The sequence below is a fragment of the Urocampus carinirostris genome, chromosome 1 (genome assembly GCF_059441175.1).
Source record: "Urocampus carinirostris isolate Australia breed hairy pipefish chromosome 1, RoL_Ucar_1.0, whole genome shotgun sequence".
NCBI classification, from domain to species: Eukaryota; Metazoa; Chordata; class Actinopteri; order Syngnathiformes; family Syngnathidae; genus Urocampus; species Urocampus carinirostris.
The window spans coordinates 62,725,451-62,741,752 of NC_142349.1; the positions used below are offsets into that span (position 1 = coordinate 62,725,451).

The 16,302-nt window shown below is 39.4% G+C and overlaps 1 protein-coding gene across 2 annotated transcripts in view; it reads right to left on the reverse strand.

The window, feature by feature from the left end:
* Positions 1-16,302, reverse strand: part of pth1r (parathyroid hormone 1 receptor) — a 69,952-nt gene that overhangs the window by 3,500 nt on the left and 50,150 nt on the right. The window contains exons 9-11 of one of the 2 annotated variants that reach the window (XM_088348013.1): positions 11,749-11,890; positions 2,378-2,419; positions 1,924-2,308 (exon numbers count right to left, since the gene is read on the reverse strand). In XM_088348013.1, coding sequence (XP_088204139.1) covers positions 1,952-2,308; positions 2,378-2,419; positions 11,749-11,890 — 541 coding nt within the window. In that variant the 3' untranslated portion in view covers positions 1,924-1,951. Of the gene's footprint in view, positions 1-1,632; positions 2,309-2,377; positions 2,420-11,748; positions 11,891-16,302 lie in introns of those variants that run through there. The other variant, XM_088348005.1, reaches the window with a different exon arrangement.

The following is a 16,302-nucleotide window of genomic DNA, read 5'->3' on the forward strand; positions in this document are numbered from 1 at the left end:
ACTTGTGAGAAACGTAACGCAATTGGGTCCCTGTCTCCGTTCTGGTCCTGACAACAATGTATATGTATATATTAAGGATGTGGTGATGTCGTTCCTTGGGAATAGAGGGAACGTTAGGAATGTATTTTCTGCGTAGGGTTTTAATTGAATAGAAACATGTATTTTAATTTCATGGTTTGAATTTAGGCATTAACCCAAAGATTAGCACTTAGTGGCCTTGAACGCAATGCTAGCTTGGGAGGCAGGGTAGTTTTATTTAGACTATTTAAAACCTGCGAAGATCGCTTACAGGGTTGGGTAGGGTTACTTTAACTTGATTACTTTCAATTACTTTTGGATTACTCCTATACGAAATATGGTAATAAAAGACAAAAGAAACTAAATATGAATAAAATTACTAAATTTTGTGCAGGCTTGGGGAGTAACAGAATACATGGAACGGCAAAAAAGATGTCGGCAAGCTGTTTGGATCTATTTTCATTTTGTTTCTGTCGCATTTTATGTTAGTTTTGCCAGAGATCAAAGAGATCAAAGCCAAGAGAGAAAGCTTACCACGTGTTGTGAGTCATCATTTTATTCATATTTCGTTTCTTTTGTCTTTTATCAGCATATTTGGTATTGGAGTAATCCAAAAGTAATTGAATTTATTTTCATTTTGTTTCTGTCGCATTTTGTGTTAGTTTTGCCGGAGATCAAAGCCAGGAGAGAAAGCTTACCACGCGTTATGAGTCATCATTTTATTCATATTTAGTTTCTTTTGTCTTTTATCAGCATATTTGGTATTGGAGTAATCCAAAAGTAATTGACTTTATTTTCATTTTGTTTCTGTCGCATTTTATGTTAGTTTTGCGGGAGATCAAAGAGATCAAAGCCAAGAGAGAAAGCTTACCACGTGTTGTGAGTCATCATTTTATTCATATTTCGTTTCTTTTGTCTTTTATCAGCATATTTGGTATTGGAATAATCCAAAAGTAATTGAATTTATTTTCATTTTGTTTCTGTCGCATTTTATGTTCGTTTTGCCGGAGATCAAAGGGATCAAAGCCAGGAGAGAAAGCTTACCACGTGTTGTGAGTCATCAATTGATTATTATTTAGTTTATTTTGTCTTTTATTAGCATATTTGGTATTGGAGTAATCCAAAAGTAATTGAATTTATTTTCATTTTGTTTCTGTCGCATTTTATGTTAGTTTTGCGGGAGATCAAAGAGATCAAAGCCAAGAGAGAAAGCTTACCACGTGTTGTGAGTCATCATTTTATTCATATTTCGTTTCTTTTGTCTTTTATCAGCATATTTGGTATTGGAATAATCCAAAAGTAATTGAATTTATTTTCATTTTGTTTCTGTCGCATTTTATGTTTGTTTTGCCGGAGATCAAAGGGATCAAAGCCAGGAGAGAAAGCTTACCACGTGTTGTGAGTCATCATTTTATTCATATTTCGTTTCTTTTGTCTTTTATCAGCATATTTGGTATTAGAATAATCCAAAAGTAATTGAATTTATTTTCATTTTGTTTCTGTCGCATTTTATGTTAGTTTTGCCGGAGATCAAAGAGATCAAAGCCAAGAGAGAAAGCTTACCACGTGTTGTGAGTCATCATTTGATTCATATTTAGTTTCTTTTGTCTTTTATCAGCATATTTGGTATTGGAGTAATCCAAAAGTAATTGAAAGTAATCCAGTTAAAGTAACCCTGATCACTTTTAATGCCAGGGTTGGGTTATTTGGACTATTACTCAGCGCTTGCACACTGTTTGTTAATATAACTATTGAACACTTGCAAAGAAGATTGTTTATAAGAATTGAGTTATTTTTACTTTCATTGAGCGCTTACGCATCGGTTTGCACTCTGTAAAAAAACAAAAACAACAACATGTTTTTGACAAAAGCTGCATTGTATTACTCTCTCTGATGCACATTCACCGCTCGATGGGTCAGGTCCGGGGGCAGGTCACATGACCGTCTCCCGTTCCTCCGCCACCTGGGGCGAAGGCTCCTCCCCCTGCGGCGGCGAAGTGGCCCGCTGCTCCTCCTCGGCGTGGACCTCCTGGCCAGTGGAGGGCGCCGAGCACTCGGACACGGATCCGTTTTTGATGTAGCCGGGCAGGTTGCGGTGCCCGTTGAGGGGCGCGGGCCCCAAACGGGTGGTGAGGTGGAGCGCGTGCGGCCCCCGACCCGTCACGTTGGTCACGCTAGTGTGCGACACCATGGGGCCGTAACTGTAGGTGTTGCTGCCGCTACGCGCTTTGCGCTTGAAGTCGAGCGCCAGCGTCCGGCGGCTCCAAGACTTCTTGATCTCCGCTTGCACCTGGAAATATAGCGTGGTGCGTTTAGGGACGGTCGGGAATTCCCGCAGACGTCTGGTCAGGTTGCTTACCTCCCCGTTGCAAAAGCAGTAGATGATTGCCACAAGGAAGCCCTGCAACAGAAAATCAAGTACAGTTTCTGTGCACTTAGCAAAAAGAGCTTATGAGAACAAAACAATAACCGGGGTAGGTGTTTTACACAAACAGGCGGCCCGCGGGCCAGATCAGGCCCGCTTAAGGATTGAATCCGGCCCGCGAGACAACACTCAGAGAAGCGCAAGAGAAAAACAAGCTGCAGGTTGAAATATGTCCACCTGATGTTGCCAAAGCCAGGTGCCGCTCACAAAGACACTGTACTTGTATTTATTTCTTTCTCTCTCTCTCTCTCTCTTTCTTTTCCACCCCCTTTCTCCCACTCTGTCTCTGTCTCTCACTCTCTGTGTCTCTCTTTTTCTCTTCCTTTGTTGCTCTTTGTCTCTTTCGCTCTCTGTGTCTTTTTAACTTCTTTTGCTCTAACTTCCTTTTTTCCTTTTCTCTCTTTTCTCTTTCTCTCTTCCTACCCTTCGCGCTTTCCTTTCTCTTTTCTCTCCTTCTGTCTTTCTATTTCTCTTTGGATTTCTTTCCTCCACTCCCTTTCTTTCCCCCTCTCACGACTTCTCTTTTTATCTCTTGTTTCTCACGCTCTCTCTCTCCCTCTCTCTCTTTCTTTGTCCCACCCTCTCTCCTTTCCCCTTCCTCTTTCTCTTATTTTTTTATCTCTCTTTTTCTTTCTCTTTAATCTACTTGTCTGGCCCCCGACCGAATGTTTGTTCTATCGTGTGGCCCCCGAGTTAAAATGATTTTGACACCCCTGCCTTAGTTCTTATATGCTTAAAAACAAGAATATATTCTTTTCAAAGCTGAAAACCAGGAACATTTACTCCGCGCAAGCTTGTTTCTTTCTTCGACAGTGAATATAAGCGTTGTTGTTACAGTTGCCACTGCACCCAATTGGCCCCGCTCGTCTGGCGTCAGCTGCGGCTCATTGACAGATTGGCTTTCCGTCTATTTAAGCTCAGTGCTCTCATTTTTCCTTGGTCTGTCCGTCAACGAACCTCTGTCCCGCCAGACGTGGGTTTTGACTCGGTCCTGTTTCCTGTTGGCATTTCCTGTCCGGTATTGCTCCTGTTTATGTTTGTCTTGCTTAATATCGGTTTCCACTTTCGTTTCTGTCTATTTTTGTCCTGTTTATTATTCTCTCCAGTTTTCGTTCCCGTCTAGTTTTTCCTGTTTTATTTCTATATCCTGTTTCATTATCAATCCTATCTGTCCCGTTCTGTCCGGTATCGACTTGGGCAATTGGTATCGATCTCGTCGGCCTCTGGCTTCCTATCATTTCACGCCAGACTGCTGCCTAAGGTGCAAGACTCCCCATTTCCCGTCAGATAAAAGGCTTGTGTGAGAAACGTCACGCGTTTGGGTCCTGATCCTTCTTCCGCTTCATGACAGTTGTTTGTCTTTCAACACTGAAAACTAGCAGATATTTTTCACAAGCTAAAAACCAGCTTCACCCTCTTTTCCACACTTAAAACTAGCATATCTTTATGAACTAAAAACAAGCGTTATCCTTTGTTCTACACTGAAAACCAGCACATTTTTTTTACTTATCATCAAAAAACTAGCGTCCTTTTTTACACATTAAAAATCATCGTACTTTTTTATAAGCTAAAAAGAGTCATCCTTTTTTTCCCCACACTGAGAACTAGCAATTTTTTTCTTTTTCCTCACTAAAAACCAGCCTATTTTTCTAAAAGCTGAAAGCAAGTGTCATCATTTTCCAAGCCAGGAAACTATGGTTTACTTCTTCTACGTAGAAAACGAGAGACGTTTTTTCAAATCCTGGCATGTACAACTTTGTTTTTTGTTTTTTTATTATCCTTGTAAAATAAAAGCACCTTCAAATTGATCCTATGTTTCTGTCATGATTACCGATGTGAATCAGCTGTGCCCGCTCCTTTGGCGCCAACTGCCTCGGACTCTGATTGGCTCCCTGTCCCTATTGAAACCCACTCCTATCTGTCCCCTTTTGTCAGTCCGTCTGCGAACCTCAGTTAACACTAGGCAAGCCTTTTTCGACCCCAACTCCCACCTGTTTTTTGCTCCCGTCTGTCCCCCGGCTTCGACCTATTTTTGATCCTGACCACGTCTACTCCCCGGTCCCGGTTTATGACCTCTTTTTGTCCCCAACCACGTCCACTCTCCTTTCCGTGGCTTACAACTCAATTCCGACCCCGATTTGCTCTCCTGTCCCGGCTACTGACCCGTTTTCTGTTCCCGACACTGCCATTGCTCGCCAGGGAAGATCCACTTCCGCGTTCAGAGTGACCTGTTTCCCGCGTCCAGCAATCACCGGGCGCAACCCAGGATCCAATCAAATTTGTGAAAAACGTAACGCAAGTGGGTCCTGTCTCCAATCTGGTCCTGACAGCTTCATTGTGGGCACATGCAGCTTATGTATGCACAAAATGCTTCCTTTAAAATGTTCTGGGTGCAGCTTATAATCAGGTGCGCCTTACATCCAACTTTTACGGTATATTTTAGACATTTGGAATAAAATTGAGCTCAGAGTCGATTTTTTTTTTCCACAATCTATACGTTTAAAATCTTGTCGTGTTGGTAAGTTTCTCTCTCTGACTTTCAGGACCAATGATTAAGACCTCTGTCACGAACCAGGAACGGGGACGGGACCCAATTGCGTTCGTTTTACTCTGCTTTATTTAGAACGAGAAAGGACTTGCACCCACGATCCGGTGATCATCGGTCACGGGTAGCAGATCGCTGGCACTTCCGTGTCGAGCGAAGGCAAAGTCGAGAGTGAGGAAAAAACAGGTCAATGGCCAGGGCAGAGGAGCAAAAACGTAAACGGGTTCAGAAAAAGGTCGGCAACGGGAATCAGACGAAGAACAGGGCAGGATAGAGTCAGGAGTCACAATCGTTTGCCTTGCGTGTAGCGTAGGTTCACAGACGATCCGACCAATGATAACAGGAAAGCGGGGGTTTAGAAAAGAGGAAGCAGCCAATCAGCGTATATATAAATATCAGAATAAAGCTGCCTAAGTTTAAACTCAACATGCTTAAACAACGACGACAGCAAACCAATTCATTTTGAAGCGTAAGCGTAAATATTTGGCGAGTCAGCCTTAAAATTTTTTGTTGGGATTGCACTCGGAGTGATCGTTTATCAAAATATTTGGAAATGCCGACAAAGCAGACTTCCAGGAAATCGAAGGAGATTTTGCTGATGTGTTTAAGAACGGTTGCGAATGCAAGCACGTTCAGAAACATTGGCAAATTAATATCTCGGCAGGAGTTTGGATTCATCATTTTAGCGTTTAAATCTGCCAGACTAACCCTTATCATTCTGCTAGCGATAGCGTCAGCAACACGGATTAATATTCACGACGTTGATTAGAACTGGCAGTTGTAGCCGATTGAACTAGCTAGCAGCCTGACGGGCACGGCTAATGCTAAAACTAGCTTTCAGTTTGTTTTCCTTAGCCATTTTTTTGTGTTTGAGAGTTTATTTGAAGTCCCCTTCTATCACCACAAATGCTAATAGCTCATTTCCTACCGACGCCAAATTTAAACCAGATTCGGACAACATTGAGTTTTTAGGTACGAATTGAAATGGTACATGGTAAATGGTCTGCATTTATATAGCGCTTTTCAAGTCAATGAAGACCTCCCAAAACGCTTTACAATGTGCTTCACACTTACCCATTCACACACACTCACACACACAAACAATCAGCAGAATTAGTGTTGGGCGATATGACAAAATTATATTATGATTTTGTTTTTTTTAATCTATAATCTTGATTTTGTTGTGATCCTTTAAGGGAAAAATTAGGATGATTAACACATTACTGAACCCATTTTCATGTTTTACAGAAAGAAATCCGATATTTAAAGAAATCGTTTTACTTTCTGGTTCTTGGTTTAAATTGAATAAAAACATTTTATTAAATTAGTGCGGTTAAAATTAGGCGTCAACCCAAGGACGTTATCATCAGCAGCTAACAGGCCAATCCACAATGCTAGCATTAGCATTAGAAGTTCACTTCTTCGACACGTGTGTATGCACTTTAAATCCAGGAGAGCACAGGATGCTAATAGGGATAAGAAAATGTTTCAATGTTTATTCGTAGTTTGTTTTAAATTTGTTTTTAATCTGCTTGTTTGCTATGAAGAATGCTTCTAATGCCAGGGGGGTTCTAATTTGATTATCATGGAGCTTTTTCGCACTGCTGTTCTCCATTTGACTATTGAACACTTGCAAAGAAGATGATTTAGAATGCCAGGGTTGGGCCATTTTGACTATTATTAAGCTGTTTGAGCACAGTTGTTTTCTATTTTGACTATTGAACACTTGCAAAGAAGATGATTTATAATGCCAGGGTTGGGTCATTTTGACTATTATTAAGCTGTTTGAGCACGGTTGTTTTCTATTTTGACTATTGAACACTTGCAAAGAAGATGATTTAAAATGCCAGGGTTGGGTCATTTTGACTATTATTAAGCTGTTTAAGCATGGTTGTTTTCTATTTTGACTATTGAACACTTGCAAAGAAGATGATTTAAAATGCCAGGGTTGGGCCATTTTCACTATTATTAAGCTGTTTGAGCACAGTTGTTTTCTATTTTGACTATTGAACACTTGCAAAGAAGATGATTTATAATGCCAGGGTTGGGTCATTTTGACTATTATTAAGCTGTTTGAGCACGGTTGTTTTCTATTTTGACTATTGAACACTTGCAAAGAAGATGATTTAAAATGCCAGGGTTGGGTCATTTTGACTATTATTAAGCTGTTTGAGCACGGTTGTTTTCTATTTTGACTATTGAACACTTGCAAAGAAGATGATTTAAAATGCCAGGGTTGGGTCATTTTGACTATTATTAAGCTGTTTGAGCACGGTTGTTTTCTATTTTGACTATTGAACACTTGCAAAGAAGATGATTTAAAATGCCAGGGTTGGGCCATTTTCACTATTATTAAGCTGTTTGAGCACAGTTGTTTTCTATTTTGACTATTGAACACTTGCAAAGAAGATGATTTATAAAGCCAGGGTTGGGTCATTTTGACTATTATTAAGCTGTTTGAGCACGGTTGTTTTCTATTTTGACTATTGAACACTTGCAAAGAAGATGATTTAAAATGCCAGGGTTGGGTCATTTTGACTATTATTAAGCTGTTTGAGCACGGTTGTTTTCTATTTTGACTATTGAACACTTGCAAAGAAGATAATTTAAAATGCCAGGGTTGGGTCATTTTGACTATTATTAAGCTGTTTAAGCATGGTTGTTTTCTATTTTGACTATTGAACACTTGCAAAGAAGATGATTTAAAATGCCAGGGTTGGGCCATTTTCACTATTATTAAGCTGTTTGAGCACGGTTGTTTTCTATTTTGACTATTGAACACTTGCAAAGAAGATGATTTATAATGCCAGGGTTGGGTCATTTTGACTATTATTAAGCTGTTTGAGCACGGTTGTTTTCTATTTTGACTATTGAACACTTGCAAAGAAGATGATTTAAAATGCCAGGGTTGGGCCATTTTCACTATTATTAAGCTGTTTGAGCACAGTTGTTTTCTATTTTGACTATTGAACACTTGCAAAGAAGATGATTTATAATGCCAGGGTTGGGTCATTTTGACTATTATTAAGCTGTTTGAGCACGGTTGTTTTCTATTTTGACTATTGAACACTTGCAAAGAAGATGATTTAAAATGCCAGGGTTGGGTCATTTTGACTATTATTAAGCTGTTTGAGCACGGTTGTTTTCTATTTTGACTATTGAACACTTGCAAAGAAGATGATTTAAAATGCCAGGGTTGGGTCATTTTGACTATTATTAAGCTGTTTAAGCATGGTTGTTTTCTATTTTGACTATTGAACACTTGCAAAGAAGATGATTTAAAATGCCAGGGTTGGGCCATTTTCACTATTATTAAGCTGTTTGAGCACAGTTGTTTTCTATTTTGACTATTGAACACTTGCAAAGAAGATGATTTATAATGCCAGGGTTGGGTCATTTTGACTATTATTAAGCTGTTTGAGCACGGTTGTTTTCTATTTTGACTATTGAACACTTGCAAAGAAGATGATTTAAAATGCCAGGGTTGGGCCATTTTCACTATTATTAAGCTGTTTGAGCACAGTTGTTTTCTATTTTGACTATTGAACACTTGCAAAGAAGATGATTTATAAAGCCAGGGTTGGGTCATTTTGACTATTATTAAGCTGTTTGAGCACGGTTGTTTTCTATTTTGACTATTGAACACTTGCAAAGAAGATGATTTAAAATGCCAGGGTTGGGTCATTTTGACTATTATTAAGCTGTTTGAGCACGGTTGTTTTCTATTTTGACTATTGAACACTTGCAAAGAAGATAATTTAAAATGCCAGGGTTGGGTCATTTTGACTATTATTAAGCTGTTTAAGCATGGTTGTTTTCTATTTTGACTATTGAACACTTGCAAAGAAGATGATTTAAAAAACCAGGGTTGGGCCATTTTCACTATTATTAAGCTGTTTGAGCACAGTTGTTTTCTATTTTGACTATTGAACACTTGCAAAGAAGATGATTTATAATGCCAGGGTTGGGTCATTTTGACTATTATTAAGCTGTTTGAGCACGGTTGTTTTCTATTTTGACTATTGAACACTTGCAAAGAAGATGATTTAAAATGCCAGTGTTGGGCCATTTTCACTATTATTAAGCTGTTTGAGCACAGTTGTTTTCTATTTTGACTATTGAACACTTGCAAAGAAGATGATTTATAAAGCCAGGGTTGGGTCATTTTGACTATTATTAAGCTGTTTGAGCACGGTTGTTTTCTATTTTGACTATTGAACACTTGCAAAGAAGATGATTTAAAATGCCAGGGTTGGGTCATTTTGACTATTATTAAGCTGTTTGAGCACGGTTGTTTTCTATTTTGACTATTGAACACTTGCAAAGAAGATGATTTAAAATGCCAGGGTTGGGTCATTTTGACTATTATTAAGCTGTTTGAGCATGGTTGTTTTCTATTTTGACTATTGAACACTTGCAAAGAAGATGATTTATAATGCCAGGGTTGGGTCATTTTGACTATTATTAAGCTGTTTGAGCACAGTTGTTTTCTATTTTGACCATTGAACACTTGCAAAGAAGATGATTTATAATGCCAGGGTTGGGTCATTTTGACTATTATTAATCTGTTTGAGCACAGTTGTTTTCTATTTTGACTATTGAACACTTGCAAAGAAGATTGCTTGTAATTCCAGGGTTGGGTTATTTTGACTATTACTGAGCGCTTGTGCACTGTTGTTTTCCATTAAGGAAAATTAAACACTTGCAAAGAAGATTCCTTATTATTCCGGTGTTGGGTTATTTTGACTACTATTGAGTGCTTGTGCACTGTTGTTCTCTATTATAGAAAATTAAACGCTTGCAAAGAAGATTCCTTATTATTCCGGTGTTGGGTTATTTTGACTACTATTGCATACCTGTCAACCTCCACGGCTCCATGCCCGTACAAACTGTTGTATTTTCCCGTACAAAATACAAAATAATCGTACACAATATCTTTTTTTTTCTGAAAAATGCATGATGGGAAATCCTCAGGCGGCAGACGCATGTGATTGACAAATTTGCGTTTTTCAGTACAGATTTTCTTGTACGTTGTACTCGTCTTAAAATGCATAAAAAACATACTTTGTACGGCAAAACCGTACAGGTTGACAGGTATGCTATTGAGTGCTTGTGCACTGTTGTCATCTATTAGAGAAAATTAGACACTTGCAAAGAAGATTGCTTATAATTCTGGTGTTGGGTTATTTTGACTACTATTGAGTGCTTGCGCACTGTTCTCTATTTTGATTATTGAACAGTTGTAAAGACAATTGCTTCTAACATCAGTGTAAGAGCTATACATTAAATATTATTATTCTTGGATAACACCATTTAGGTTTAAGTCTCATTATCACTAAATATTAAGGCAAGCCTTAATAAGAACCAGATGTATTAATGTGACTTTTATTGAGCGCTTGATCTATTTTTTGGACTTCTAAAAACTTATAAACTTGCTTATAATGCCAGGGTTGGGTTATTTTCACTCCTACTAAACACTTGAACAGTGGTGTTCTCTATTTTGATAGATCACTTACAAGGAAAGCCTATAATGCCAGTGTTAAGTTATTTTGACTATTATTCAGTGCTTGCGGATTGTTGTTCTCTGCTTTAGGTTATGAACACTTGAAAGTACAGGTGCTTCCCTACTTTCGACCATTCGACTTACGAAAAACGGTAGATACAAAAACATTTTTTGGGATGTCAAAACTTATCCGGACATTGCTGTGAGTTCGGTTTTGCATTATGTGCACCTTTTTCGGAGTACAGGGCATTACTGTGGCGCTTGTTTCAGCCACTACCGGCGTGTGGTGGCGCTGTGAGAGCATCCACCCCGAAGAAGAAATCCGCTTTCTCTTCCTAGTTCGTGTGTAAACATTCTATACTGTATCTCCAGCGCGCTAAGAACTTGGACTTTTTTATTGTTTATTATCTCGTGCATCCGTTCAATATGGTTGGTGTATAGTGTAAAGAAGAGGCGAGGCGTTTCTTTCGAAATGAAAGTGGAATAAGAAAGCTTGATGCGGTTGAGAAAATGGTTGGATCGCTTTTTTTTGGCCACTTTCTACGACGGAAGAGGAAGTCGCCTAACTCTTGAAGCTCATCTTCCAAAAGTGAGTTAAACTTAATTTTATTCATCTTATAAAGCATATTATTTTACAAAAAAAATATTTTTCAGTTTCAAAACAATACAGGTTACTTATACAAGCCTTAAACATACCTATATAAACCTTAAACATAAAATATAGAAACTTACGAACCAATTCATCTTACAAACGATCGTCCGGAACCTCGTTTGTAAGTAGGGCAGCATCTGTAATATTGTTTTGGATGCCAGAGCTGGGTTAATTATACCAGTATTCTTCACCTTTTGTTATTTTGACTATTATCGAGAGCTTGTGCACTGTTTATATTATTGTCAGTATTGGCCATAATGTTGCTGTTCTTTGATATCCAAACCCTTTAGGGGTGATTTGCCTTTTGCAACCTCAGAGATTTTAATAAAAAGAAAGGGCTCAGGGGAGGACCATCAGAACAGGTTAGATTTGTTTTTACATCTTGAGATGGTTTTATATGGTCTTCCCCTGTTCTCCTTGCAAGCTCAAAATCTATTGATGTCTTCTCTTCTTATTTTGAGTGTCTGTTATACTGTAAACACCTGAAATGATTTTCGGAACTCACGATTTTGTTTAAGTTCTTCATGATCTAAAATCATAACCATAGTGATATATATAAGTATCATATCCTGTTAAACACAAAACTTTCAAAATAAAAGCATTACCTGGAATGAATTGAAGAGCATTTCATAGTGCATCTGGATCTGCCAAGGGATGCCAGAAACTTCAGTGTAGGGCATGGCGTTGAATATGATGTAGTGCACGCCGAAAAGCGGCATTAGCACTAGCGTCGACTTGAGTAGTTTCCTGCAAAAACAAAACACAAACCACAATGCATCAAAGAGGCATATCTAAGAGTAAGAGTATAGCAAATGATACATTGCAAAAGATTGGCAGGCTTGGAGAGAAACGGAATACATGTAACTAGGGCTGCAACAACGAATCGATAAAATTGATTATTAAAAGCGTTGGCAACTTATTAGATCGTTGATTTGTTGTATCAGGTGATTTATGACCCACTAAGTAATTGAGTCGATGCAAATAAGAGGGCTGTGAGAGCTGTAGTACCGCTTTGGTCCGACAGACAGCGCCAGGACCGTTTAAAAAATATGTATATATACAAAAAAAATCTGAAAATATGTAAATAAAATAAATAAAGTAAAAAGAAAAATAATAATAATGACATGTTTAACCCTACACAAGGGACGGATTCTTAAGCATATTATCATACCTGTCAACCTGTACGTTTTAATGATTAGCCTGTTCTTTGTTGGATTTCAACAAAATTATCTATTTTTTTAGGATTTAATCAAAAGATAACACAATCTATTTTATCTATTATCTATCTATCTATTATTTTAACCAATTTTCAGGGGCATGTTTCTTTTTATTAAACATGTTCTTGATTGTCCAAAATAAAATCATTTTGGTTGCAAAAATTAAATATATTTGCTACTGAATGAGTCAAATTTACATTCACATGCACAACTTCTGTTTTTTGTAGATATGACAGCACAATGTTTTGAAAATGCTGGTCTGCATTTATATAGCGCTTTACAATGTGCTCCACATTTTCCCAATAGCGGCCTTGCAGCCATGTAAGGCGCTAACCTTCTTATTGGAGGTATTAGGGGTTCAGTGTCTTACCCAAGGACACTTCGACATGTAACACGGACGAGCTGGGATTCGAACTGGGATCCCTTGATCCCAAGACGAGCGCTCTACTTCCTGAGCTACTGCCAAGAAGAGAATCGCAGGTTCGAGAGCGTTCTCCATTCGGGCCGCAGTCCTGTGGAATGCTCTTCCCCCTGAGATTCGATCTGCAACCTCAGTGGAACTATTTAAATCTAGTCTTAAAACACACTTGTATTCTATAGCATATGAATAACCTATATTTTATGTTGACAATATCCGTGTATTAATTGTTATTGCAACATCCGTTGCAGCCTGGTCATCCTGGTTTCTTCATTTACCTCATGTTGAGCTTTTTGAGTTTGTCCTTGCCGTCATGTAGGTTTTAGATCAGGGGATGGTGTAATAATGGTCTGTAGTTTGCAATAATCTGTGGTCTGTGCAGCCCTTTGAGACTCCTTGTGATTAAGGACTATACAAATAAACATAACTTGAAATAAACATGACTTTGAGATTTGGTTTAGGTTGAATTTTGCCTACAATTTAAATCACTATTAATGTTTAGTGAAATCACACAAATGGCCCATGAAAAATGAAAAATAGATATATACAATGACATAAAGGGGCAGCACTGCGCGCAGTGGTTAGCGCGTGTGCGGCACAGTTCTGAGGTCGTGGGAACCTCCTGCGTGGGTTCAAATCCAGCTACCGGACTTCCTGTGCGGAGTTTGTATGTTCTCCCTGTGCTTGCGTGGGTTTCCTCCGGGCACTCCGGTTTCCTCCCACATTCCAAAGACATGCATTTCAGGTGAATTGGCTGGTCCAAATTGTCCCTAGGTTTGACTGAGCGAGTGAGTTGTCTGTCCCTGTGTGCCCTGCAATTGGCTGGCAACCAGTTCAGGGTGTCCCGTGCCCACTGCCCGATGATTGCTGGGATGGGCTCCAGCACCCCCGCGACCCTACTGAGGATAAGCGGTGCAGCTGATGAGATGAGATGAGATGAGACAATGACATAAAATAAGTATTTTCACGTTGATTTTTTAAAAGTTTTTTTGGGGTTTGAACAATTTTATGTACACTTTTAACAGCAAATAAACAATGTGAGGTTTGAACAATTTTAACAGCAATTAAGCATATTCACAATTTCGTTATATCTGACAATATGACGTTTTAACATTTTTTTCCGACATTTTTGACAGCAATTAAACACACAATTTCATTATATCACATCCCAACAATATGAGTTTTTATCTACACTTTTAACGGCAATTAAATACATTCACAATTTCATTATATCATATTCTAACAATATGAGGTTTGAACAATTTTTATCGACACTTTTAACAGCAGTTAACCAATGTGTAAAGGGCAATACTATTGTGCAAGGGCATAGCTCTGTCTTCTCAAGTGGGATTTTTAAGTCCAGTTTTAAAAAAGAAAATATTCACAAATCAACACAATGTATTTTCTGTGTTTGTTCTGTACGTGGCAGTGAGCTTGGTATCTCAAAGCAGAGTTTTGTAACTCAGGGTTTGTTGTTCGATTCTAAGCCTTCTTTCAGAGGGATACCAACTCCCTACTTGCTTATGTCTCTGCGTCACAAATGAGTCATCGGAATGTAAAGTGCCTTGATGGCCGTCTGGCAAAGCGCTACATAAGCTAGGCACCATATGGCAATTAAATGCCAGGCCTGAAAAGCTATCGTTGCTAAACTAACCCTGAAAATGTATTTTGAATTCTAAAAAAAAACCAAACCAAGAAGGATTTAATTGCTGTTAAAAGTGTCGATAAAAACTCATATTGTTGGTGTCAGGCGGGACGGAAGGAAAACTGAGATCACTTGCACTCGTTTCTTGGTTTTTATTGGAAGGAAGGAATGACAAGACGTGAATCTTCGATCCGTTATTTGACGGATTGTCGAGACTTGACAGGCGGGTGAAGGCTTGGCGGGAATGGTCGTGGACAGGCGTAGTCGTCGTGTTGTTGGTCGGGGCTGGAGAAGAAGGGCGTCATTGTGTTCGGAAGAGAGATCAGGAGTCAGGCGGGCAGGGCAGGTCGTAGGCAAATTCGGAAACGGGTCGGCAACGGAGTTCAGGTAGAAAAACAGGAGGCAGGCAAAGAGTCGGAGGTACGGGCTTTCTGAGCAGATGGCAACAGATCGCATAGTACAATCGGACAAAGTGTTACCGGAAGCTGGGGATTTAAATGTACAGGGTGCGCCAATCAGCTGTCCTGGCTGTTGGCGCCAAATCCTGAACACAGGTGTTCCCGATCCGGGTGATTGTGACAGTTGGGATATGATATAATGAAATTGTGTGTTTAATTGCCGTTAAAAATTGTTAAAACGTCATATAACGAAATTGTGAACATGCTTAATTGCTGTTAAGATTGTCGAGAAAATTGTTCAAACCTCACATTGTTTATTTGATGTTACTAGTGTCAATAAAATTGTTCAAACCAAAAAATTTTGAATTCCAAGCTAATCACGCTATTGTAAAAGAAAGTGATTTTCAACCTTTTTGAGCCAAGGCAAATTTCTTTCATTGGAACAATCCCACGAAGCACCACCAGTCGGTGCATCTCCGATTAAAGTAAATCCAAACGAAAGATAAAATGATTAAATTCCAAAAACATGCATTTCAGGTGAATTGGCCGGTCCAAATTGTCCCTAGGTGTGAATGAGCGAATGAGTTGTCTGTCCCTGTGTGCCCTGCGATTGGCTGGCAACCAGTTCAGGGTGTCCCCTGCCCACTGCCCGGAGATGGCTGGGATGGGCTCCAGCCCCCCCGCGACCCTAATGAGGATAAGCGGTACGGCTAATGAGATGAGATGAAACGAAAGATAGCTTTCGCTAGACCGCACCGGCACAGAGATTGGATGGATTGGATTTTTTTCTTTTTTTTTTCTTCTTTTTTGAAAGCAAAAAAAAACCCCCATATTTTTTACATTTAAGTACTCAGGGACAACTCTTCTGAAAACGCATTTATACGTTATAGCTTTGAATGGGTTAAGAACTAGGGCAGCACGGCAGCGCAGTGGTTAGCGCGTGTGCGGCACAGTTCTAAGGTCTTGGGAACCTCCTGTGTGGGTTCAAATCCAGCTACCGGACTTACTGTGCGGAGTTTGTATGTTCTCCCCGTGCTTGCGTGGGTTTCCTCCTAGGTGTGAATGAGCTAGTGAGTTGTCTGTCCCTGTGTGCCCTGCAATTGGCTGGCAACCAGTTTAGGGTGTACCCTGCCCACTGCCCGATGATTTCTGGGATGGGCTCCAGCACCCCCGCGACCCTACTGAGGATAAGCGGTGCAGCTGATGAGATGAGTCAAGAACTAAAAACACCACTGGGTGAAGCTACCTGTGCAAAATTGTCATCCCTTAACCACAGGTGTCTTAGGGGGACCATTTCCTGTGGTGTGTCTTGGGCAAATACAGCTTGGTGGCCCCATCCCTCTCCAGGCCAAAGTTTACTCGACTTTGAAGAAAACTTATGCTCAAGAGATTTTACATGTGATTTCGCTCCGTTTTCAGATCGATACTGTTTTTATTCAAACAAATTGATTATTTTCACACCACTAGGAAGTTGTTTTTTT